Source organism: Vigna angularis, chromosome 1 (assembly GCF_016808095.1).
Source record: "Vigna angularis cultivar LongXiaoDou No.4 chromosome 1, ASM1680809v1, whole genome shotgun sequence".
NCBI lineage: Eukaryota > Viridiplantae > Streptophyta > Magnoliopsida > Fabales > Fabaceae > Vigna > Vigna angularis.
Genome location: NC_068970.1, coordinates 15,299,563 through 15,326,543, shown reverse-complemented (window position 1 = coordinate 15,326,543; position 26,981 = coordinate 15,299,563). Strand labels below are relative to the sequence as shown.

General features: G+C 27.7%; 3 protein-coding genes across 3 annotated transcripts; 1 reads left to right on the top strand and 2 right to left on the bottom strand.

Moving 5' to 3' along the window:
• The first annotated feature begins 3,980 nt into the window (after nucleotides 1-3,980).
• Nucleotides 3,981-4,956, top strand: LOC108336405 (36.4 kDa proline-rich protein-like). Its single transcript, XM_017572850.2, has one exon. It carries the CDS (start codon nucleotides 4,228-4,230, stop codon nucleotides 4,753-4,755), a length of 528 nt encoding a protein of 175 aa, XP_017428339.1. The 5' UTR covers nucleotides 3,981-4,227; the 3' UTR covers nucleotides 4,756-4,956.
• Nucleotides 4,957-10,742: 5,786 nt separating this feature from the next.
• LOC108334197 (14 kDa proline-rich protein DC2.15) lies at nucleotides 10,743-11,530 on the bottom strand. The gene has a single exon (XM_017569905.2). The coding sequence runs from the start codon at nucleotides 11,429-11,431 to the stop codon at nucleotides 11,030-11,032; it is 402 nt and encodes a 133-aa protein (XP_017425394.1). The 5' UTR covers nucleotides 11,432-11,530; the 3' UTR covers nucleotides 10,743-11,029.
• Nucleotides 11,531-21,018: 9,488 nt separating this feature from the next.
• LOC108338083 (14 kDa proline-rich protein DC2.15) lies at nucleotides 21,019-21,787 on the bottom strand. Its single transcript, XM_017574780.2, has one exon. The coding sequence runs from the start codon at nucleotides 21,702-21,704 to the stop codon at nucleotides 21,267-21,269; it is 438 nt and encodes a 145-aa protein (XP_017430269.1). The 5' UTR covers nucleotides 21,705-21,787; the 3' UTR covers nucleotides 21,019-21,266.
• Between the last annotated feature and the right edge of the window lie 5,194 nt (nucleotides 21,788-26,981).

Sequence of the window (26,981 nt, the reverse complement as noted above, 5' to 3'; positions counted from 1 at the left end):
CATTTGCCACTGGCTTGACCTTGAAATATGTACAATGTTTCATAAGCGAGCAAGACATGGTGAATATATAACACTGGTTTTCCTTTTTTTATTATCAGCAATAAAATGTATCTTTCTATTAACTATCTTTCTATAATGTATATAATGTATATAACGCATAATAAAATTTATAGTTATGATTAAAATTAATAAAATAATATAAACTATCTTTCTATAATTAATTTTCCTCACCTCTCCCAATCTTAGTACACATACCACTGTTAGTCATAGAAGAAGTAAGTTGTTATGATTTGAAAACTTTATATACAGTATTACGAGTTTGAGTCAAAGTTCTTAATCATATTAGGAAAAACATTAATTTATCATGGATTTTTCTGGTGTATCCTTATAGTACGAATCCAAATTCCCTTAGTACACCTTGATAATTATTGAAACCAATTTTCTAAGTTTGATTTTCATACATTTATTTACTTGAAAGAATGAAAGAATAAGTTATATTTAAATAGAACATAACTCTAATTTTTATACCATTATAAATAAAAAAATCCAGTTAAAAAAATGTAATTATGTATAATTTTTTTTTTCAAAAAAATATTTTTCGTTTAATTTTAAACTAATACTATTAAAAAAATAATATATTGATTGAGAATACAATTTTTTTATACGTAATAACAAGTTGTCGTACTTTTATAAATTCTCATAAAAATCATATTTATGATTTGTTCATAATAAATGCTAACATGTAATATTAATTTTAAAAAATTGATATTACACAATAAAAAATAGTATTAATTAATCACATAATATAATTAATTAATTAATCACACTTAATAATTTTTTTAAAAGCTATAATTTTTTAATAATATAAATTATATTGCAAACAAATATAATTGATGCAACTATAAATAAAGTTATTAACACACACTAAAAAAACTGACAATATAAAAATTAGGCCCACGTACTATTTTTTAAATTTTGGTTAAGTTAAAAAAAATTATGTATCTAATTTCAACAAATAATATTTAAATTTTTACCATTTAATATATATATATATATATATATATATATATATATATATATATATATATATATATATATATATATATATATATATATATATATATATATATATATATATATATATATATAACCAACGTATAAAAAATATCAAATTTATTTTTAATAAAAAATTAATAATTCACACATACACACACTGAAAATCCTAACAAAGAATAATTTTAAAAATAATTAGTTTTCCCAAATTGTGACTCTCCTTTCTTTAAAAGTTAAAATAATACTATAACACATATGCAAAGTTGAGCAACTTCTTTATACGTAATGAGTAGTCTTAAATTGCGTGCACCTTATTTATTACATGATAAAATGATGATGCGGTAAATAAGAAAAAGAAATCATAGTAGGAAATTGGTATAGTAGTGATCCATAAAGAAGTTACGAGGAACAGGACGGTAGGTGTCGTGACTCTGAACTTGCATCAGCAGCTACAATCCGCGTGTCATTGACTTCCTTCTGTGTCTTCTCTTCATTTGGATCATTGTTATATTAACGAAGCCAGAATTAATGAGATGTGGCCCAACCTTTTGCAGTAAGTCATGCACAACCGCCAACGCGCCAAGGACTACAAGACAGGGATGGTAAAGACTAGGATTTTAACTATACCATTATATACTATTTGTCTTTCTATTATTTGTGTCTCATTCAATAGTAAAACGAACCAAAAAAACCTGCAAGTGCTCTCCAAAAGCATTAAAATTACAACTCCCAAATTTACCAACAGCATTTGATCATCCATACTTCTCCAGGTTTCCTCCCTCTTGCTGCAATAGTTCGTAGTTTAGCATCTTTTTTAGGTTAATAGATCCTTAAACATCAACCCACACAAATTCATCAAATTTGTACCCACACAAATTTATCATATTAGTAATAAGAAGTGGAATTCAATTCTAATTCAACTCCACAAAATCAATTTATAGTGAGATTTATATATATATATAAATTTGTTTTATCTTTAATCGATGTAGGATTTTCAATAAATCACTCATCAACCAAACAATTTAATTTTAAAATAAATTTTATCTTTGACTGAGAACTCATAACTTACTATATTTGACTAATTATTCTGGATCGACTATATTTTTGGTCGAACACCCATGATCGAGAACATTTATTGTTGGTCAATCACTTTTGACTGACCATTTATAGTCGAATATTTTTGACTGTCTATCCTTTGAACAACCTCTTAAACATAATCATGATTTATTACCCTGATCGAACAATATAACCAACTAGTTATAGAATGATTAGATTAATATAATGATAATCATGAATCAACCAGTTAATGTTAATTAATATATAATCGAGTCATATGGACAAAAAAGTAAAAATTCATAATCACAATAAATAAATCTCGAAATTATGATTTTTAAACACATACATTAAATAATGTATCAATCAATCATCTATCGACTTATAGAAGTATATTCTACATGTATCATTCGACTAGATTCAACCTACCATCCATTTGACCACAAAACGCGACACAAACAATCTAGAAATTAACAATATTTGACATTGGAAACCGACCACAAAAGCTCGGTACATACATCTCGAAACAAAATTGATTAAACTTTTGTTCTCCTTATAATAATATGTTATTCTATTATACATTGTTAGCATCATATCATTTTATATATATATATATATATATATATATATATATATATATATATATATATATATATATATATATATATATATATATATATATATATATATATGTGTGTGTGTGTGTGTGTGTAACTACGAAGGGAAGTATATAAAATCATAAGAATTCGATTATATTTAAAAACAAAGAGATGATGAGATAACACATTAAAAATTTTGGACATCACGATAAACAAAATAGGAAAGATATTTTTTTTATTAGTATTTATGTCCAAAATCATGTATTAAATATGTTTTGAAATAGTTTAAAGGTGAATGAAAAATAGGAGTTTCATCTATTATATTGCTGCCAACAACTATGTTATCAGCTTTTACGCTATCAAGGTTTTTAGACAATTTCCTTGTAAAGGAAGAGCTTTTTCTTGCAAAGGGAAGTGATTGTATTTTAAAATTATCGTAAACAAGTAATACTGAAAAGAAACTATGTTTTGTATATTTAAATAAAATTATGCTCTAGGAGAGTAATTTTGAGCTGAGATTTTTGTGATGCAAAGTTACTCTTATACTACTTATAGAATGTCAAATCTACCTAATATATAAATAGGTTTCTTTGTAATGATTGGAATAGACTAAACTCCGAAATGAAATCTAAGTATAAATAGATTTTTTTTAACGATTTATTTGTGTGATATTTTTTTCTAGAAATCTGGTATTCAAAATTACCATGTATCTATTGAAATTTCTGTGCACATGTTACGACACCCTTAATGTTCCATTTTTTATTTATATATTAGTTATTAATGATAAAAATAATATACAATTTAATAATTAATAATTGAAAAATAATTATGTTAAAATGAAGAAAGTTATTGTGGACTTTGTTGAATAGTAATTTATTACTTACGAGTTTTGACACTAACAGCATTCGGCTAAATGGATCCACCTTGTTCTTGTTTGAATGCTTTGCTCTATCGTCCAAAACTTTCACTTTGTAATGGGCTATGATACTTTTGTTGTATTTATTAAGGAAGAAGTTTGACTGAATTATGCATTTAAAATAAACATCTCACATTATGATGATTAGTGTTACTCATTCTAGTGATTCATTTCTTTTCTCTACGTCTCGCTGTCACATATTCAGAGCTCTGTCATATGAATCAGAGAGGCCGAATATTGCAAAACAAATTATGTGAAAATACAATGGAAATCTGCGAGACTGCACACAGATTTCAGCACTCTGAACAGTTCACGGATTGTACTGAACAAGTCACGGAGTCACTCTCGAAATTCGAAAACCCTCCAAACAAAACTCCAAAAACTTCAATTACTTCTCTCTATCTGTCACTTAGAAGAAGCCTTCGTGGATCGATGTTCTATGTACATGCTGCCGCGTGTAATACTCATCAGCACAAGGTTCAATTTTATTTTCAGCTAAAGCATATACTTATATCACAGACTCCATATATATACACTTACGCGTCTGGGAATATCAAACCCAATACATAGAACAGCAATCAGAAGAATTTAGAACCCAAAATCATCATGTCTCCAAAATCAAAAGCTAAAGCCATGTTCTTCATCTTCAAAATAACAATGTTAAACTTTTTGCCACCAATATATGCATGTGGTCATTGCACTCCGCCACGTCACCCCAAGCACCCACCGCATCACGGCGGAGGCACGCCAAAAGTATCCCCTCCTCTCCCACCGATCATAATCAACCCTCCGCTGGTGCCCCCGCCGGTTGTGATTTACCCTCCACCAAGCTCACCGCCGTACTCGCCGCCGTACTCGCCGCCGCACCGGACATGCCCAATTGATGCCCTGAAATTGGGACTTTGCTTGGACGTGCTCGGAGGATTGGTGCACGTGGGAATAGGGAACCCAGCGGAGAACGTGTGCTGTCCCGTAATACAAGGGTTGCTTGACCTTGAAGCTGCAATTTGTCTTTGCACCGTTATTCGGGCTAAGCTTCTGAACCTGAATATCTTCCTACCTCTTGCACTTCAAGTTTTGATCACTTGTGGGAAGACTCCTCCTCCTGGTTTTGTTTGTCCACCTCTGTACTGAACCACCGCATGTATGCATGCACTACTTCATAGCATTCCATGCTTCGTATCATCATGGCTAGTTCTTGTTTGTTACTGCTTAGTACTACTAGATTAATATCTACGTCTCTTTCCCTTCTATTAGGGTTTCAGGGTTTATGTTATAACTCGTATTTCTATGCGGACGGGTTTAGCTTTAATTACAGTGCGCGTAACTTTTAAATTTTCCTGTTATGAGTTAAGGGGTTCGCGTTAACTTCTTTGCTACAGAATCCGTTTAATGTCTTATTCACTTATTCATTCTCTGTCTGTTTTCTCCGTCTGTGGTCTCTCAGATCACGTAAACGCACACGCACCGACATTGGGAGAGTTCATCACCTATGTATATTTTGTTTTAAAGACTTTTTTTTTCTGTACTTTTTTATTAATTTTATATTTGTCAGATGAGATTGGTAAGATATATGTTCACAATTCTATTCCTAAAAAAGCTCCTTTGTACTTTTTTAAATTTTATTGAAATGTTTAATTATGTCAGTCTTTAGGAAATAAATTATAGTCATCAAATTTATTTTTTTATGTAAATTCAATTTTTTTAATAAATTAAAAATATAATTTTAAATTTTCGAAACCATCAACAAAATTATTCAAATTTGTTGGTATAAAAAATTAATATCACAAATCACATAATCGTGAGAATTAAAATCTAAAAAAGTAATACTACCTAATCAATTTCTTCTATAAAAATAATATTGTTGTAAATGTTTACGAGAAAGATATGATACACTATAGTTTCTTCACTTTGTTCAAGACTAAGGTGGACATTGTTAGATTATTTACTTGCTTGTATGGTGTGTTAATATTAATTGTAGAACTAGTCACATTGATTCTAGTCCAGTGGGATACATGAAAATCATAATCTTATAAATTACACTTTTACAAATAAGGTTCGACAAATGCTAAGGACACATGAAATTCATTATTAAGGCTTATAAGAATTGCTACTTTTAGGTATGACCAACTGAACATAATAATTAAAAGAATTAATCATAATTGATTCCTTTAATTATCAAGATGATAATATACACTTATGGTTATGATGCATCCCCTAATTAAGCTGGTGATTATTTCAAGTGATAATGAGTATAAGATGGTTTTTTGTTTACTTTTGAGGTTTAATTATTATATTATCACATTTATAATATAAACAATTTGTTGGTTTATATACGAACGTTATAGTGTTATATTATGTTATATTAGATTATATATATATATATATATATATATATATAGACTAACATTTCCATTTATGAAAATATAATTAAAATTTCATTAGTATTTTATTTTATTCAATTGAATAACAAAAATAATGTTTCTCCACATCCACAAACTTTGGCTACTGATTTTGAAGACGTCCTGCATTTGGGACAACTAATGCTCCTTCACGAAAAAAAATGTTAGATTTTATCATACTACAATTTAAAACTCTAGATCTCCAAAACCCCAAATTTATTAACCCCTCTCCTCCAAAGACGAAATTTCTTACCTACCTTCCTCAATACGAACAATAGAAACCCAACGACAATCCTAAACACAGCTCCAGTATTTGAATCCTTATGAGAGTTTGAACAAACTATTTATCTTATAAATAGACATTTGACCCATTGTTTATCATTTATAATTCATAATTAATTAATTAGAGACTTAACTAAATCAAGATGTGGAATATGAGCTAAAATCAAAATCATTTGATAGTTCGGTGACAAAAAATATAATTAACCTTCTTTATGATAGGAATGTATAGAGAAAAGCTAATAGAGGTACAGAGGATTTGTAACAGCAAAGGAAGTGAAACTGTATCGTGTTTTTTATTGAAAGAAAATGTATGTATCAGAAGTAATGTAATTATATAGTGTGACAGCAAAGGTAACTGTTTTAACTGAAAACTAAAACTAAATCAGTTAACATCTTGAGTTATATATTTAACACTTTAAAATGTATAAAAAGTTAATCATTTTAATTTATTTAAAAATGATTTATTATAACACATTTTGAGTAATACATCAAATATTACTTATTATCTATAATGATAATCAACATTCAAACACAATACATAATACCTTAAATGTTTAGAGATGAATGATAAAAAAAATTCAGTAATTTACAAATTTAGTTGCACTATCTATTTTGAGTTTGATCACCACCATATATTATTATGTAGAATACCTCTCCAATATGAATAATAGAAAAACCATCATCACGTGAATGTTTTACAATGAAGATTTGGCCATTTTCAAAATATACATTATAAACTAAAAAGAAAACTATTATATAGAATACACATCCAGAACAATTTTTTAGTCTAATAAAACTTGTTATGTAGAATATTTCTACGATGCCAATTGTGGAACTATTATTTCCTTAATTCTTTAAATAACATTTAAGTGATGATAAATCATTGTACTAACATATTAGACAATACATCAATCATTGTTATTACATATTATAAAATACAATTATTTTGTCACATTACACATTGTTACTCATTTATCAATTTTAACGTTTTTTTTAATGTTTTCAAGGGTAGATCAATCTCTATTGGTTGGAAATTAATTGTTCACTCCTTCTTAAGTGAAGTGATTATTTAAGATACAAAATCATATGATTTATTTGAAACCTTAGTTAAAAAATTCTATAAAAGCAAAAGTACTTAACAAAGCTGAAAAATGATAGTTTATGTTAATATATTTAAACTTCAACCCTTTGTCCAAAATAAAATAACTTTAAAGCTTAAAAATATAAGAAATAATGACTTTTTTTTCTTGATAAAAGACAGTTTAAGTCGTATTAATAAATAGTAAAAACCCTAATAAGGTAAAAGTTTAGTGTTTTTATAAAAGCGTAAAAATAGGTTAAAACTCATGAGTCAACATTATTTATTATAGATTTGAATCAAATTAACTTAAAAGAACTTTACAAATTTTAGTACAAACCAAAAATAAACTCGACATACTAAGAATCCATGGTTGAACCTGATGGGAATTCAAGTGTGAATCTAAGTCCCACATTGGATAGAAATGAGAAAGTAGAGCACTATATAAAGATAAAAGAACCTTTAACTCGTTGCCTTAAGGTTTTTGGTAGAGAGTGGTGTGAATCCCTTATGTGGTTGAGTTCATATCTCATTTGTATTCGTATCTCATTGATGAGTCGGATTCACTCACCAGGTAATTATGATTTAGTTTTTTTGATGAGTGATTTATTTATTGTCTAAAATGAGAAAAAAACACAGGTTTTTGACTTTTTTGGATTTTGGTTAAATATTAAAAAAAAGTTGAGATCGTTTTTAATTAAGTGAACCAATCCATTTAACCTACCATCAACCTATAGTAAGTCGAGTATGACTCAAACTTTTTGAGTTCATAAATAAATAAAACGAATTGGATTGACTCACGAAGTGACCAACCCATAATAAATCGGTACAGTTGATGATTCATTTTAACCGTTCTAGTTTATTAGCCAAAAAAGTCTTAATAAGAACAACATAAACAAAGTTAAAAATGTTTTGAAACTCGAATCATGATAATGCCAACTTTCACGTGATGAAAAGAAAATATTGTGTTAACATGCTTAAAGTTGAATACTTTATCCAAAATAGATGAACTTTAAGTCACAAAAAGAATATCATAAAGAGTAACAACTCGTAACAGACTTGTATTTTACCCAATAAAGATACAATTTAAGTCTTATAAACGAGTATCACAAACTCTAATACAGGATAAAAGTTCTTGAAATGAGAAAGGATTTAAGATTCAAATTTTAGCGATTCTCTTTCCAAAGGTTCGGATCTTGACATATTTTGTGAATGCTAGAGTCCAACAACACCAATACCAAACGTAATGCATTGGTTTGGCAAGACATGACAATAAGCTGAATAGAGAGCTTGAAAATTTTAATTTTAGAGAGTATAAAATAGTATAATACGTTTTTAAAGAACAAATATTTTACAACATTGTAACACCATTTTAAATTCGGACAAACCTTGAAATGGTGTGTAGTAGGGTTTCGGAGTGACAGAGGCACGAAGTGGTTGGCGAGTGAGAAAGGCAGTGTAGTTATAGGGTATGATAAAGAGGAAGACGAAACATAGGATTTACTATGTGAGAAAGACAAAGTGGGAGTGGAAGAAAGAAAAGATAGAAAGATAGTGTACGAGTAAAAAAAAATATTACTTATGCTTTGAATTTTTTTATTTTTTCCGTGGCAAAAACTTTCATTTATTTTCTTGTTTTTAGATATATACTTTTTTTTCCAATAAAAAAGATTAGAATTGACAACTCTTGATTAACAAAAACTTAATTACAACTCAAAAAGTACTATACAAATAGAAGATTCAAAGCCGAAGAAAGAATAAATATTGAATGCTTTCCAGGTCTTGACTAGAACATCCTATATAATTATTGATTTTTCATTTATATTAATAAGACAATAAAATATTTATTACGGAACTTTGATTTTTGACGTGATTTGTCTCACAAATTCTGTGGTTGTATTGATGGAATATTGGGAATGAGATTTCCGTAGCGTGGAATGATTAGGTTTGTATGAAGTGCGACATGAAAGGTAAAAGGAAATCCACTCCGACATTTTTTCTTGAGTGAGAGCGTATTTTTTTTCCTTTTTCTAGTTTATCCACGTTGCATGTCACGGGACAAATAGTGCTCCCATAATTGAAAAGCTAGTTGGCATAGACTTGGTGAAAGTAAATGTACAGTATTTCCCAAACAAGAACGCATCCATGACCAGCTTTAATTAATCTGCAGCATGATGTAATCAAAATAATTTCATTATAAAAAATATAGTAACTAATATGTATGAATTATTCATTCTAGACAGAAATTGTCAGACAATTTTTATCATAACTTCTTTTTATCATGAACTTATTGTCTCGTCTCTCATCTGATCAGTCTTGTATGAGATGTGTGAGTGTGATTTGCACATGGAGTCTAATTTTGAAGTTACTGGATAAATATTAAGGACAACCTAATTAGTTATGATGATTTATAGTCATGTAATAATGGTGTTTAATGACCCTAGTGTTTTGGTCAACAAAGGAGGATGAAGTAATTCACTAGTCTAAGGCCAAGCTGGTGTTCGACCTTAATTGTTATTCCTCTGAAACAAATCTAAAACGCACAGGCTTAAATAAATATTAAATCATTGCTACTGCATAATATATATTGATAATGCATTTTCAGAAATGTTGTGGTGAAGTTAAAAAAATTGTACGGTTGATATAGTCGGAAAAATTATACCTTTTATATACTTAAAAATACCCCGGTAATTAACATGTGAAGGGTAAATTATAAGGAAATATTTCTTGAACAAGTTTTTTGATTTTGTCTAGTATTTTCGAGATACATGTATTTGTAAAAAAGAAAGAAAAAAAAAAGTGAAACAACGATAATTGTGTACAATATTTTTAAGTGTCAATATCACTATCAATGAAACTCAAATTATTACAAGACAGTTATTCGGGTCGTAGTTACATATGTTAGATCTCCCATCCGATCTATTTTTAACAATAATTTAGTAAAGTAACGAAGTAGTTTATTTATTTGTCTTGTTTTTGTGCCGAATATGTAGTTTTGTGTTCGGATTCCTTACATGTAAGTCCAAGAGGGGAAAACGACATACAAGTTGCGCAATGGTTTCAGACATGCGATAATTTATTTTACGAGTAATGCAAATAGAAATTGTGGCCCAAATAGAGTCTCTTATGTTCAGAATCTTCAACCGATCATTGATTATGTCATCTTGATATATCCATATATATATGGTAATTATGGCCATTATATGTAACATATTAAAAAGGAGTATGTACTGTTTCCTTCCGTTAATTCTTTTTACGGAACTTGTTTTTATGCTGTTGCAGGAGCACTGGGCTTAAGTTCAATGAAAAGGCCAATGGATTTAACTAAGAAAGTAGAAAAAGGAAAAAGAAGAAACAAATTAAGAAGAATTATTGTAATATAATCATGTCTCAAAGAAATAAGTAACAGCATATTGTTCATGTTTGGTTCCCAGGCTACGATTTACAGAAATAATAGCATCAGGAACTTTATACTTATTGCAACAACACTCTAACCATGGAACTAAAAGAAATAAGGAGGAGGGAGAAGCTAACCCTCATGCACGTACAATCAATTAGAAAACACACAGGTTGATGAAATATGACAGAAGAAAAAGGAAATCCAGACGTAGAAAAGTAGATGAAGATGATATGATATATGTTGTGATTAAGCACACTGGAAATCACGTGGGGTAGTTCTGGAGCAAACATTGAGAAGCAAGGAGAGTGAGATGGGAAGGTTGAGGTTGATGCCCAAAATGTTTGCTTTGAGAGCAGTGCAGAGGCAGACTGCAGCCTCAAGATCAACGAGGCCATCGAGAAGGGAGCAGCAAGGGGTAACCGGTGGTTGACCCAAGGTGGCGTTAACCAAGCCGTTGAGCACATTGGCGCATACACCTAGTTTGAGTGCGTCACGGGGGCAGGAGCCACTAGGGCTGGGGCTGGGTGTTGGCTTTGGCTTTGGGCTTGGACCAGGGCATGAGTAACTACCGCATGCAGAGACAAGTGAGAAGAAAATGAGGTTGAGTGTGAGGAAAATGGCAAGGGAGGAACAAGCTTTGGAAGCCATCTTAAACTGATCTCACTGCTTTGTCTTTACCTTCCTAATCACTACCAAATGCTAATGCTTAGGAGAAGACTGCTTGTGATGATGGAAGTAATTTGGAATGGATGGTTGCTTTATATAGTGCTCTTGGGGTGCTCAAGTGCCAAGGATCATATCATCATACTTCATTAAAAAATTAGCAAGTAGTTCGTCTCTTTTATATATACCATATGGGTAATGCATAAAACCTAAAATTAAATATATTTACAAAATTGATCCAAAGTGTTGATATTTTTTTAAGTAAAGATTCTTTTGACATACCTCTAAATAGTTTAGATTTATTTGATATTATTTTTACTTTTTATATTTTTTTAAAATAATATAAAAGTTTATATTTTTTTTATTATTTTATTTTTGTAAAATATGTTAAATCAACGTAAAAGTGTGTCATATTTTTTGCGATAAAAAGAATTAGATATGTATAAATTACCCTTACAGATTCTCTCTAGGTTTAAAATAAGTGAATCGTAGATATTGTATTGCAAATATAATTGGAGTGATTTTTGAATCAGAATAAGCTTAGTTGATGATCCCTATTTTTATGTTGGCAACTAAAATTAAGAATAATTATGTATATGATGATGTGTGAAGTTGAGAATATTTTTAGCTGGCAGAGGAAAGGCTTAAAATTAGGTTTTGGATGGTTGTGACTTGTCATGTAGGGAGTGCCATGATTAATGAGTGGATCCTTTGGTCATTTGATTCCTCACACCGTAAAACCGTTACAATCCCCAGAATTATTCAATCGCTAACTTTTGCACGTCGAATGGCGGGTCCCATTCTAAACATTAACGCACTAATTGTGGCTGTAAATTCACCAAAATTCTCTGGAAACTCTTCTCAAACATGAGCCTCTAATTAGTTCACTTAATTCTCACTGTGAATAGTCGGAGTCTATAATAACCGTTTTTAAACACTTACAGAATTTTATTATTAGATGTTCTTTACGATTATGAAGTAAAAAAAAATGATATTTTAATAACTCTATTTACTTTTTAAATCTCGAAATATGTTAATTAAATCGATAAATTTTATGACTTATTTATATATGCATGTATAATAATTAACTTTTTTTGCAAGATATTAAAATGACACAATTAAATTATGAAAATATTATACCAATATGACACGATTTTACTGTAAAACATTTTTAAAATTAAAATTGTATTAATAACACTTCTTAGTTCAGAGTATTTTTAAATTGAAGTCGTGTTAATATAACACAACTTTTACTAAAACTAAACTAAACTAAAATTGTATTACTTTTACATAACTTTAACTTAAATACTTTCTTAAAATCGTATCATCTTAATAGAAGTTCTTTACAGTGTCATAATAAACTAGGGCAACTTGTCTATTTTAGTTATTTCTATAATTTTGAATAAATTATACCATTTTCATACTTTTGCCAACCTTTTCAAATTATAACTTTCCAATTTATTCTGGTGTGCATGTGAAGAATGAAATTGTATTTTTGTTTGAAGTTTGGAACTTCCAGAGAGGTGTTTTCCGACAGCCAACCAAATCCTCACATTACCACTGCCCAATAGGCTTATAGCTATTATCATGTTTTTAACTAATTCGTTAATACCCATTATTAAGTAGAAGGAAACTTACGCATAGTTTCTTAAATTTGGAATTAGAATTTTATTTCTAATCTACCTAAGTTATTATAATAAAAACAAGGAGTTGTTCAGTAAAATAACCTTACCTTAACAAACTCAACATGTTACCGTACTATAATTATAAATTTTTTTATCCTTTTACTCTTTATTAATGTAAACAAGTAATACAATATATCGTGTTAAGAGATAGCTTTTTAATATAGAAATTAATGTATACATATACACCACATGCATGTATAATTTATTATGTGGTAACACTATACCCTGCCGTTAATTCTAATTTCTAATTTTTCATTAATGAGAAAAAAAAAACTATTAAAATGGTTAAATAATATAATAAAATATATTTGTTGGTGAAATTTTTTTATATTATATAATAAGTTGTTATTTTTATTAATATTTTATTGATACGATCAATTTTTACAAGCCTCATAAGATCTATAAATCTCATAAATATACATACTTAATTTTCTTGTATTCACTTTTTTTATTCAAACTTCATTAAAATGTCTTTTGCAAATAGATTTTTTTTTTCTGATTCCCAATTCTCCAAAACATTCATAAGGAGTTATCAAAGACATTCGCTAGTTCAAAATTTACCAAAGGAGATTATTTTTATGGTAGTGCAAGAAAGAAATATTAATCATTATTATAACTTACACAATAATGACTAAGATTAAATTACACAAGTTTTGAATCTCTTCCCTGAAAATGTGCGATTTTGACTTCAAATATCTTTATATAATTATTATTCATGTATTATTAATTACCTTTTTCGTTTTTTTTTCTTAATTCATATAACTACCGTATGATAAACCATTTATGATGTGTAAGTGTGAAAAAACGTAACACATGGTATCAATGTCTTAATTAGTTGTTTTACTTAATTACGATCTATCTTTATGTTTGATCAATGAAAGCAATTACGTGATATTAGCAATTGGAAAAGTTGTATCATGCTTGAATGCGATATCATGATCTTAAATGATATAAAAAAGGAGAAAACACAAGTTTTTTATTTAAACACGCCTTTTCAAATAAAAGAATCACATTTAGAATTTTCACACACAAGTACATGAAATAGATATAGTCAAACCTCAAATGAAAATAGAGTAATACACGATACCTAAAGAATTACCCTATTTATATGCATAATAATATTAATTAAGTTCTAAAGAATCAATAATATTAAAAAAATTATATTAATATCAATTGATTGATATTAATTTAAATAAATACGACTAATAGCAATCAAACTAATGTTAATTAAATATAAATCTGAATTTTTTTCAAAAAAACAATATTAATTTAAGTAAATAATAAAAATAAATTAAATTAGAATTAGTTAAATTGAAATTAACATAAATAAATATTAAATGTAGATAACTTTTGAGTCGAATTATACATATAAATGTTAAACATTATTCTACATCCAAGGGATAGTAAGTTAGATAAATAATAAAAAAAATGAATTAATATAAACTTAATCAAATATTGAAAATAAAGTAAATTAATATTAATTTAAATAAATATAAAAATAAAATTATGGTTGATTAATTTGTTATATATTAAAATTACCATTCAGTGAACGTTAATTTGATTAACACATAATTAATTTATTTCATTTTAGTAACTTTTTTATTTTTACAAGTGACATATAGTCCACATGTAACTGACATATTTGGCAATTACATATTTTTGGTAATTAATTACTAGGATGTAAGGTAGGAATTATACCCGTGAGTAATTTAAATTAGTATATATGGATTATATTACTTGATAACTCTAATGACATGAGGACTCATGGCCAAATTTTGATTCTATTTTAATTTTATTCTTGCCTAATAACTTAAAGAACCAATAGTGTTTCAAACCCAAATAACTAAATCAACAACTTTATCAAATTCAAAACATTTATTCAATCGAATGCAATGAGTAATGAAATGACCTATATTGAACATAAAATAAGGAAATTTAAATATTATTATTTATTTTTATGATTCTTTTTATATACTATATGAATTGTTAAATATTTTTTAGTTAAAAGATTGATATAGTATTCTGAATTATATGTTTGAATTTTTGTGTTCATGCTAAATTATTCTAAGTATCCAGAAATATCTGAATTTGTTTAAAAAAATTCTATTATCTTTGAATAATTTTACATTTTAGAAATTCAATTTATTTACTAACAGTAGAAGAAATGAAATTTTATTAGAAAATTAACATTCCTGATTTGTTTTTTTTTTATACAGTATAAATCTCATCAATTTAAAGTAGATTAGGTTAGTCTTGACATAGGATTATGAAACTGATCTAACATAATAAAAAAAAAATTACATTAATTGTTCGAATGATCAGTCAAAAGTATGTATAACGAAATTAAGAGCATTTATATATGTATTAATACAAATTAGTAATAAAAGGTCATTATAATTTGTATAAATAAATATTTAATACTAGAATGACCGAACCTTTTCTAATTTAAGCATTAGATTATTCTTTTATAAGTACCATTTAAATTAAGGATCGTAATGGATTAGATCCAACATAGATAATACTTACCCATTAACTGATCTGCAATAAAAAATTATTTATTAACTATTGGATATTCGTTTAAAAAATTATTTATTAAATATTTCTAAAAGGATTATGTGTGTACTAAGTTTTAGTATCTTTTATAGATACCGTATTAAAATACTTGCATTCACATAAAAGAAAAAGACTAGTTTTGTTTAGTTATTGAAATGGAGCATGTGTGAACATGAGAATTTTATCTCGAAATTTTGGATGGTTGTGGCTCGTGATGTAGGGACCAGAATAGGTGGATCTGATTTTGATAATAAAGGATAAAATTGTCTTTGTATTAAATTTGGAAGTTCCAGATTACACCGATAAGTTCTAAAACAAGAAAAATGTGAACCCGACAGCTTATCAAATCCCACATTACCACTGACTAATAGGCTTATACCTATTATTATGTTTTTAATCATATCCTCACATTCGCTCTTCCTAATTGGCCAACCCTTCTTATTAAACAACTAATTTCAACAAAACTTAGGCTATTCTTTACTTCAAACTACCTTATTGTGTTATTTTTATTTTAAAAAAACAAGTTCATTTACATACTCATTTTGTGTGAACTAGTCTGTAATTATTGACTTAAGTTGTGATTAAGAATTAATATTGAGATCTATTATTTTTCCACGCGTTTTGGCCAGTGGAATGTAATAACTGATTTTTTTTTTTAAAATCCACATATGCAAAATTGATGTGGTGTTGATTTTAACACGTAAAGTTAGTTGTTTAAAACAATTTTGACTAAATATATAATTAATATTAGGTTAAGACAATCATTGAGATAAGTTTTTCATTTAGAATTATAATTCATAAAGATCTGAAAAAATATGCTTATATATTGTAGAGAAATCGAAAAAATGTGTTCAAATTTTAGGAAAATCACAAATTTTATTCGAAAAAGTTTCTGATGTAGAGCGCCAAAGTTTCTTGTAGAACTACTAGCAAATTTCTTAGTATTGTTGTCTACTTATTATTCATAAAATTTTAGTGTTGTTGTCTGTAACAATTTTTAACTGAACTCCACCATGAAAAATAACAAGTAAATAAATTGATGTTTTGTTGTAACGCTATACCTTCTTAATTAAAGAATTCACTGCTTCAACGAATTGATCCTTCGGCTATTTTCATTTTCTTATTTTAGCTGAATTGTTTTACCACTAAGAACTACTTTTCAGGGATTAACAATACCATTAAAATAAGAGAATGTTAGTTAACTTATCTTTCTACTTTGTCAGTATACACTTTTTTTAAACAAAATTGTGTGATTGTAGTTCATTGTTTTATAGTTTGAAAATAAGTTAAAAATAGAATGAGTATTTTATTATTGACTTATGTATGAAATTAATTTATTTTTAATTATCTAAAATAATTTATCATTTTATAATATAAAAAAAATATCATAAACTCAAAATAATTTCTTATGGTTCTATTAATAAAAGGATATTATAAATTATGAATGGAGTTCTCAGAGTATTCCAAATCCATATTGACATTAAAGTTGTTTACAAACAATTTCCAAATTTATTACAATAACATACAAGAAAAAGCACTCCCTCTTATTAAAGAAAATTATGTTAATTGAACAACAGTTCTTTGAAGTTTGACAACTCTATATATTGCAGTTGTTATGTGAGTTGTTGCCTTGTGACTTATAGTTATTGGGTTCTTTCCTAAAGACATCAAAGAAATACGAGACATGTAAACTATCTTTATATTCATATATAAAAAATCATAACATCATTATTAACATAAAATTTTAAAACAAAAGTTTAAGTATTGTAGATTATTTATTTTATTATTTAAGTTTGCCGGTTATTCATTTTTATTTGATACAAGATTCTAAGTCACACTTACTTCTTAGGAGTTCTTAGGAGTCACTTAACATGTAACAAGAATGAATTTACATAGAATAACTGAGATAAATTCTCAATGAATTTCTTTTATTTAAAACTTTACGTACACCAGTTGTTTTCTTACCAAAATAGACCTACAAAACAAAGTGAGCTTTTGAACAACCTTAATTGAAAATGTTGATTGTGCAACTAAATAAAGAGAGATACTCCCTTCACCACCACACATTGCTCCCTACACCTTCATATTCCTCTTTTACCCTTCGGTAATATTTAAACGGATGTGAATATGTGTTGAATTCTTAAGCGAATGTCACACAAATATCGACGTCTGTTGAAGAACAAATGAATGTCAATATCCGTCCACGGATGTTGACATCCGTTTAAGAATATATCTGCAGCTAACAGTTCCTCATTTGAAATTTTTTTGGACTGAAAGCATGCACTCATGGAATATAATAGAAGATGATATGGAATGGTGTCGTTCTAAGTGTGTGTGTGTCATTGTAGTTCTCTCGGGAGAACAAACCATAAACAAACCCATTCCCTTTGGAGTGTTGCGTCCTTCCATCATCTTACTTCGATGTTATCTGTTCCCAAACGAAAAGTACAATTCTTCCTTTCCCTTTCGTCAGATCCACTCCACACATTCTCAATGTCAATCCAAACCCCAAAATGTCTCTACCTTTTCGTGGGGTAACCCTTCCTCTCCCTCTAGGGTTCTCCTTTTCTCACCCCCACCCCTTTTCAGTTTCTCTGGCCTCCTTCAAATCATTCTCTTTTTTGTTCACTTCTTCATAATTCTTCACTCACCCTTTTCTTTTTTTGTCACCCTCTCACCACAATTTCCTCCTCAAAATCCCAATTCCTCCCCTACTTGTCACTAGGGTTTGCGTGCGAAGAACAAAGGAGAGAAAGTAGTTTGTGTGCAATCAAAGAAAAATAAAAGTGAAGAGTGAGGGGGTGTAAGGAGATTTATGATTTTAAAAAAGGTGAATAAAAATTAAATTAACATAAGATATTTTTGGAATTAAAAAAATAGTAAGGAGGTGCTGAGAGTACTTGGGGTGGTGGAGGGAGCAACACCCCTAAATAAAAACTTTATAATTTTTAACTTAGGAAGTTAACTTTTAAGCATTATTTTTTTTATATAATTTTTGACAAAATATTATATTTTTTATTTATATTTTTACTTGTTAGACAAAGTCTTAAAATATTACTTTTCTCTTTTTAATATTTTTTCTTCATTATTATTTTTATTTTGAAAACTATAAACAAGTTTTATCAGAAAATCAAATATCATATTTACATTGCATTCAAATAATTGTAGTATTTTCCCCTTTACATTGATCGTGACCGAAATAGCGTTCGAAAATATGTGATAACAAAAATCCTGGTATTTAATATGGTAGCTAAATAGGCACCAAAATATCTATGTTAATCCGTCGGTAAAAAGACTGGTCACCTTCTATCATAAGATCAATATAGCCACCAAAATTTTAATGGCAAATTCAGTTGAAAAAAAAAAAAACAACTTCTCTTTTTTTGGTTGTTAATATGAAAAAATGTTATTAAATTTAAAAAAAAAAATTGGCTGCTAATTCGACCAACTATGATAATATAACGACACTAATATTTTGATAGTAAATAAGTAACTATTTTATTTCAATTAAAATGTTTTTCGGTAGTTAAATGATGACAAAATAAAATAAAATATTTAGTGACCAATATATTTTAATGACTATTTTATGTACATAATTTTACGTAATTATATATATATATATATATATATATATATATATATATATATATATATATATATATATATATATATATATATATAATATTTTAATTAATTTTCTAACCTGCCTATAAATACTAGAAATTTAATTATACTAAATATCAATAAATTCAAATACATAATGTAGTAAAGAGATTAAAAATATACATGATATTATATGGTGTAACATGAAGCCAAAATGAAATGTATTCCACACAAATATGAAAACTTTAAATTCATAATACATTTAAACATACATAATGGTTTTCTATGTACTAGATTATCTATACAATTACAATTATCAAAAAGGTCTCGTATAAGATTCTTCAAAATTAGAGAAAATTAAAAAAAAATTGAACTTTAGATAAATAGAACTTTGAGTGAAATAAATAATCAATATCTAACTTTTATTAATAAATTTTCAAATCATTATCTATTTAAATTTTAAAATAAAATGCACATATTTCCATTATAGTTTTTTCAAAGATTTAAGAGTAATTTAATTAATGAAAATATCCACGAAAAATAAATGCATATAAAATTAATTATTTTTTCTTTTTTGTTCAAAAATCCTTAAGATTAAGTTAACGAGAAAATTTAAATCATGTTTTGGATTTAGCTAGCAAACCTTTTTTATCCCTAATTCAGTCGCTACATAGAATTACATTTAATGTTTTAGCGATCAAATATTTTCGGTCACTAATTATCATATTAAACATATTTTAAATATTCTTTTGATCACTAATTTAGTAATTAAAATATTACATTTAGCAACTAAAATTTTCGATCTCTATTTTGATCATTATACAAATAAATGTTATTATATATTGATTCCGTCTCTAATTTGTGACTACTATTATCCGGTTGTTATTTCAGTCAAAATTTGCAATTAATTTCTTTTTACCGTTAATTTCAACTGCTAAATTTCATTTTTCTAATTTATAAAGATTTTTTTGGTGAGATGTGAAAAACGCTTACAATAATGATTGACCTTGGTAATTATTAATATATTTTTTTAAATTGGGTTAGTTAGTTTTCTATTGAACTTTTTATTGTATATATTGTCTTTTGATACAAATCAGTAGCAATATTAAGATATTCAGCATTACAATACTTGAATTTGAGATTGATTATCACTGACTTTATGAATGATTCATGTAGTTAATGACTTTATGATATATTTTACTTTACCATTTAACGTGTACGAATGTTTTTACTTTATTGGATGAGTTTTAGCTTTTATAATTGATACTTGTTGCTATCAAAGTTTGACTCGTGCATCGGCTCCAACAAGCTAGTAGAAGAAGAATAAAAAACAAAACACAAGTAATAAATATATACCCTATACGTTGTGAACCGATTTCACCGTTGGATAGGTTAAAGTAGTATGTTTGAAAATGGACCTTCTTGATGCAGATTGTTGAAGGACCCCATCTTAATCTATCAGTGCCAAAATATAAATTCAAACGTAAACTGCATTAGTCTATAATTTTGATCTGGTTAAATATCTAATGCTTCACTGTAACAGTGCATGCACGTGGACTGAGATTAAGTTAGTCACGGGCTACGTAACTGTGCACGTTTTGCATAAGCTTTGATTCTGTCTTGAATCTCTGTGGGACAGAACTTATAAGGGTAACGAAAGTTTTCCCGATCAACTGCATCTCATAATCAAAATCGACAACAAGAAAAAGAAAGGCTACAAATGAAGAAGTATTTTACTTGTAAAAACATTTTCATTTCTCAGTTAAAAAATAATGACGGACATGTTTGACGGTTTTGCTTTACATAAGAAAGCATTGGGAATTTATTTAAAAGAACACACTACAGTGACATGATAGGATGGAGTTAAGCATCCATGCACGTACAAGAATCACACACCTTGATGAAAAAGAAAGCACGAAAGAAATGAAAGGAATGAATAGAAAACACGATGATGGAAGGAAATTGTGTATAGGCCATGATCAGGCACATTGGAAATCACGTGGAACCTGCCTTGAGCAAACGTTGAGAAGGAGGGAGAGTGAGATGGGAAGGTTGAGGTTGATACCTAAGATGTTTGCTCTGAGGGCAGTGCAGAGGCAGGCTGCAGCTTCAAGGTCAAGGAGACCATCGAGGAGGGTGCAGCAAGGGGTAACTGGTGGTTGACCCAGCGTGACGTTCAGCAACCCGTTTAGAACATTGGCACACACTCCTAGTTTGAGTGCATCGCGAGGGCATGAGGCACCAGAACCTCCATTGCTTCCTGAACCACCTGAGCCACCTGAACCTCCGGAACCACCATAACCTCCGGAACCACCATAACCTCCGTGCTTTGGGTTAGTGGCAGAGGCAATGGCAAAGAAGAGGATGTTGAGTGTGAGGAAAAGAGCAAGAAGGGAAGAAGGGGTTTTGGAAGCCATCTTGAACTCTAGTAGTTGCTGATATCTTACTTTCTTCAACTCGAAAATAGGAGGCAACTATGAGAGCTTTGTAGGGATGCGAGTTATTAGCAATCGGTGGTGGTTTATATATGCTTAGAACTCCAAGTGGCGTCTATTGTTTAAGAACTAAAAAATGTTAAATGAGTTTGGGACAGCAGAAATTAATTTATGAGATGATTCAGTTTTAGCTGGCGAACAAACTCTATGAATTCTGCTTGCATCTACTCACCACTACCTTAAGATAATAACTGTAAAAAAATATTTAAAGATCATTTATTTTTAAACAATTTAAAATGAATTTATAATAAAATATAATAAAAAAAATTAAAAAATTAAATTTGAAAATTTTTCCATCATCCTTAACTAATGCATAACATCATTTTAACCTCAATCTTTTTCTTTTCTAAAAGTCCTAATGGATAAGTTTATCGAAAGATATTCTAAATAACCTTACAATAATTAATTTTTATATTTTTATCATTCATTTTAATGAGTAAATATGTTTAACAATAACTATAGTTCACTTTCTTGGAATTTAGCTTTCTTAATAGCAATGATAATAAAGACTTATTGGGATACCTTATTTATGATAGTAACCGTTATAATTTTATTAATATTTAAGAATTATAATAAAAAGTTAATCGTAATTATCAATTTTATATCTTAAAACACACTTGTTTTTCAAGGATTTGGATTCGATTCAATTCACAGTACTTACGAATGAGCCAAATCAATTATATATGAATTCTTTTTCAATGGCTAGCAAACTAATTCTCAATCTGATTTAGAGTGTTTTTTAAAGGATCAAAAAGGATAAAAAAATGGAGAAGTAAACGAAGAAGATAATGGAGATGAAGGTTTTGCAGAAGTGAAAATTGTAGTAAAATAAATTATTAAGAGTAAAATAAAACTCTTAAAAGGAAATCAATGAAAGTGATAACCTAATTATTGCAATCAACACTAAATTTGTCAAAATATTTGAAATTGTATTGATATGACATCCTTTATTTGATTCACTTCTTGATGATATATAAACAATACTATATCATCAATATAATAATAACGAGATAATAAAATCATTATATATTTACGAGCAAACAATTATTACATAGATATCCAAATTTATCAAGAAATTCTGTTTCTTAATTTCTCACGATACGAGTAAGGCTTTCACTTTTTTTTTTAATATTTTCATTTTTATTTAAATGACCCCTCTTCAAAATCCATAATATAGTAGATAATAATTTCTAAACGTAAAGCTTCCTTTGATAACAATTTCACTTAAAAAGATTAAAAAAATGATTTAAAATAGTATTTGTCAATATTATTTACATAAAACAGGGTTCATATATAAAACTTAAAAAAGGGAGAACGTTTTTAAGGGAATTGAATAAAAATATACTAATTATGTAGAAAAAATATATGACTTTATTTTTTTTTTTTTATATTTTAAATTGATATTTTTCTCCACATAAAAGTGTAAATTGGTTATTTAACATGATAGTATTTTCAAAGTTATTTTCTCTGTCTGCGTGTTGCATGGGTCAGCCTGCAAATAATTTGCATGAGTGTGCCTGTAATCAACTTCAAAATATTTACGTATGTATTCGTAGACTTTGTAACGTAATTAAATAGGTTTATTACTTAAGATTGAGCTGGATTGATTTTTCAATGTGGCAAAATGGATCTATTCGTCAAAAATAGGGTAAGTGGGCTATTCATTATAGATAGGTGGACTTAAAACTCTGATCTTGTTGAATGCCAGGTTTGCGGGTCAACCTTTCAGGTTTTTTTAATAATTTTCTTATTTTCTAATATATATCTATATATCGATATATAACATATGTATGACCTTTTAATTACAAAAATTATTCTATTTGTATAATAAATTATTATATTTTAATTATTAATGTTATTTTTAAATATTAATAATCTAAATTATAATATTATTGAATATTTGTAACAATTTAAACAATATAATATAAATAATAATTTTTAAAAAAATATTTTTAATTTTTAAATTAAAATGTTGTGATCAGTAATTTATCACTAACTTATTAGATTGATAGGATAAATAGGATAAGTTAAAATGGATTAGTAAAGTAAAAATCAGTATGGTTGATTTAGACTATAGACAAATTAATTTGCCAAACAATCATGCAGCTTCTTTGGAGGTAAATGTTATTGATGATTAAGAAGGTATAATCATCTCATACCATTTGTTCATATCAAAGGTAAAGATAATACGATAAGATACGTTCATCTGCACTATATTGCAACCAATTAAAAACTACCTTATAACGAGATAAAAATAAATTTACTTACATAAAGATTAAACGTTAAAATTATGCTTAATTTATATATATATATATATATATATATATATATATATATATATATATATATATATATATAATTTTGACTTCTAAAAATTATTGATTTAGATTCGTTATTACCATCCATAGAACTTTATTTTTCTATTAGAAGCATGATTTAACAATATGACTTCTTTTCATTTTTATTAAAATATTTGCATTTAAAAACAATAATGAAATAAAATCCATAAATTATATGATATTTGCAGCAAAAGAATAATTTAAAATTTCAAAATAAAAACTTAGTGTCATATTTTATTATTAATATTTACTATACTTTTTTCAATTTCCTTAAAGCATTTTCTTTCGGAATATAATATTTGGATCAACGTTTTAAAAGTAAAACGAATGAAAAATGATTACTTAATACTTTTATGAATTCAGGTAGAGGAATACGCATTTGAGTTTTTTTTTTCTCAAAAAGTTCTAATATTCGCGATTTACATTCATTTTTATAATTAAGTATAAAAATAATATGAAAATAAATATATATGTATGTATATTATTGGATAGTGGTAATAAAGACAATACAACATGTGCACACGGCAATACCCTAAGAAAAATTGAACTTAGCATATATATATATATATATTAAATTAGTAAGATGGCACATTACATACGTATGGCATTTGATATTGAGATGTTGGTGAAGATGATGGTGTAGTGGACCCACTTTGGTTAAACGAAACCCGTGACTCTCTTATCTGTAAATGCTTCATAGAATGATTGCTATTTTACAAATTAAAAAAGTTTAGCACAAAAACTTCCATCATGTGACCCTATGGCATGCTCCCAACGCGTTGAAATAATTAATTTTCCTTTTAAAAGTAATTAGCAGTCTTACTCACTGGCTAATCCGGATTGTGTTTATCTTTAAGGAAAGTTTAATTCAATAATTAAGTTATGGAGTGTGTAATTAAGCTTCCATCTCAAATTAATCAACGCACGGGAACAGATTACGGAGCCTTCTGTTTAGGGGTTTCATTTGTAGGCTTCTCTGGGTTTGTTTTCAACACAATTGTCAAATTAATACTTATATTATATTTGTTTATTTATTGAACAATTAAAACGTATAATACTACTCCCTATCATAATCATTTTTATTGGTTAAACGTATTAACAACAATAAATGTGTTTACACATTGAAATCATTTCAATAAATATTATCAGATATAAATACAAACATTGATACAGTATTTTATTAATGAGAGAATTAAAAAAGTAAAGCTTAATATTTATCAATTTAAAGAACCAATAATGTTACAGTTATTTTAGGACAGAAAACAACTTATACAAAAACTATATTGTATTAATTCCTCTAACATTTGATTGTTCTATATCTAACTATTTCTATACTACATTTGATTGTTCTAGATCTAACTTTTTAAGGTTTTGATATAGACCTAAAAAAAATTTTATTACTAAAATAACTATGACTTTTATCCGAATAAATGAAAGTGGTTTATTTAGTTGAGAACAATTTTTTTTAAAAATTCGTGTATGTATGTATATGTCTATATATATATATATACATACATATATATATATATAACTACTTTTGTAATTAATATTCCTTCCTCTTTTCTAATTCTTTTGTCAATACAACTCTTCTCTTTTTAAATTAAAAATATTCAGTACAATTAGAAAGATTTCTTTCTCTTTTCTAATTGTTTTGTGAACAATCATGACTTTCATTACATCTGTCTAAAATTTTTGTCATAATATCACATGTGACTTTCGAAAAACTCACATGGTTTGTTTTGACCTTCATAGTTGAAAATAAAATCGAATGATTAATATTTATTCATTTTACTTTCACATAAAAAAAAATCTCTCACGGGATATGTAACATCTGTATTTTCTCTAATATTTGATTAAATTGATTGAAATTAATTAAGAACGAAACAATAATTTAAAGCATAAATGTTATATATATTTTTGTGTGTGTGAAATTTATGCAAGTTTAATGGTTAGTTCAACTAAAACTTGAATTGTGATACCAAAAAAAGACTATAAAAGCTTGTACATATTCTATAATTAGTAATATATGTTAGCTGTCTATTTTATTTAATAATGGACTTTTTTTATATGATATTTTAATTCAATTTCTTCAATTTGGAAGCCTTCTAAGTTTTGAATCCTTCCAAAAGGAGTTATGAGAAGACGATAAATGAAGAACAGGACAAACTCCACCAAACCTGCAGGGTCGTGAATGATGAATTTTCACAATGTTACAATGTTATGGAATCTGTGTCCATTTGTTTCTTTATAATGTATACTTAAACTCTTTTATGTGGAGATTAAATATAACCATTTATCTCGCATGTAGTATATTTCATGATTTATGTTTTATTGTATGGCCCGAACAACCATATATTTATTCCACATCAAAACAAGCCAGACGGTTTTGAAGAGCAGGAAATAGTAAGTAGTGATTGAACCTGACAGAAACAGTAGACAAGACCGAACAATCAGCAGTAAAGATGTCCAACCTTAGTCGACAAATAGGTTTTTCTACAAGGATTAAGATAAATGATAATTATAGACAATGAGTTAAGATTGGGTTATGATTAAGGTTTCACTAATATCAAAAGAGCACATGTCAAAAACTATAAATACAAGTCAGATGTAAGAGGTAGGTGATCGTTACTGCACACTTATTATCATTACACTGAACTCCCGGACAATTTACTGACTTTAGTGTCGAAAAACCTTTGATAATTACCTCTCCGGATGTTGAAGTGAAGACAAAGACTTAAGTTAGCTACCTAACGACATTCCAAGAGAAATTGTGCTGGTGTTTGAAGTGACTCAACCTCATATTCAAAAAACTAGTGATTCATTTTTAATATTTTCTATAGTTGAAAATTTATGATTGTTT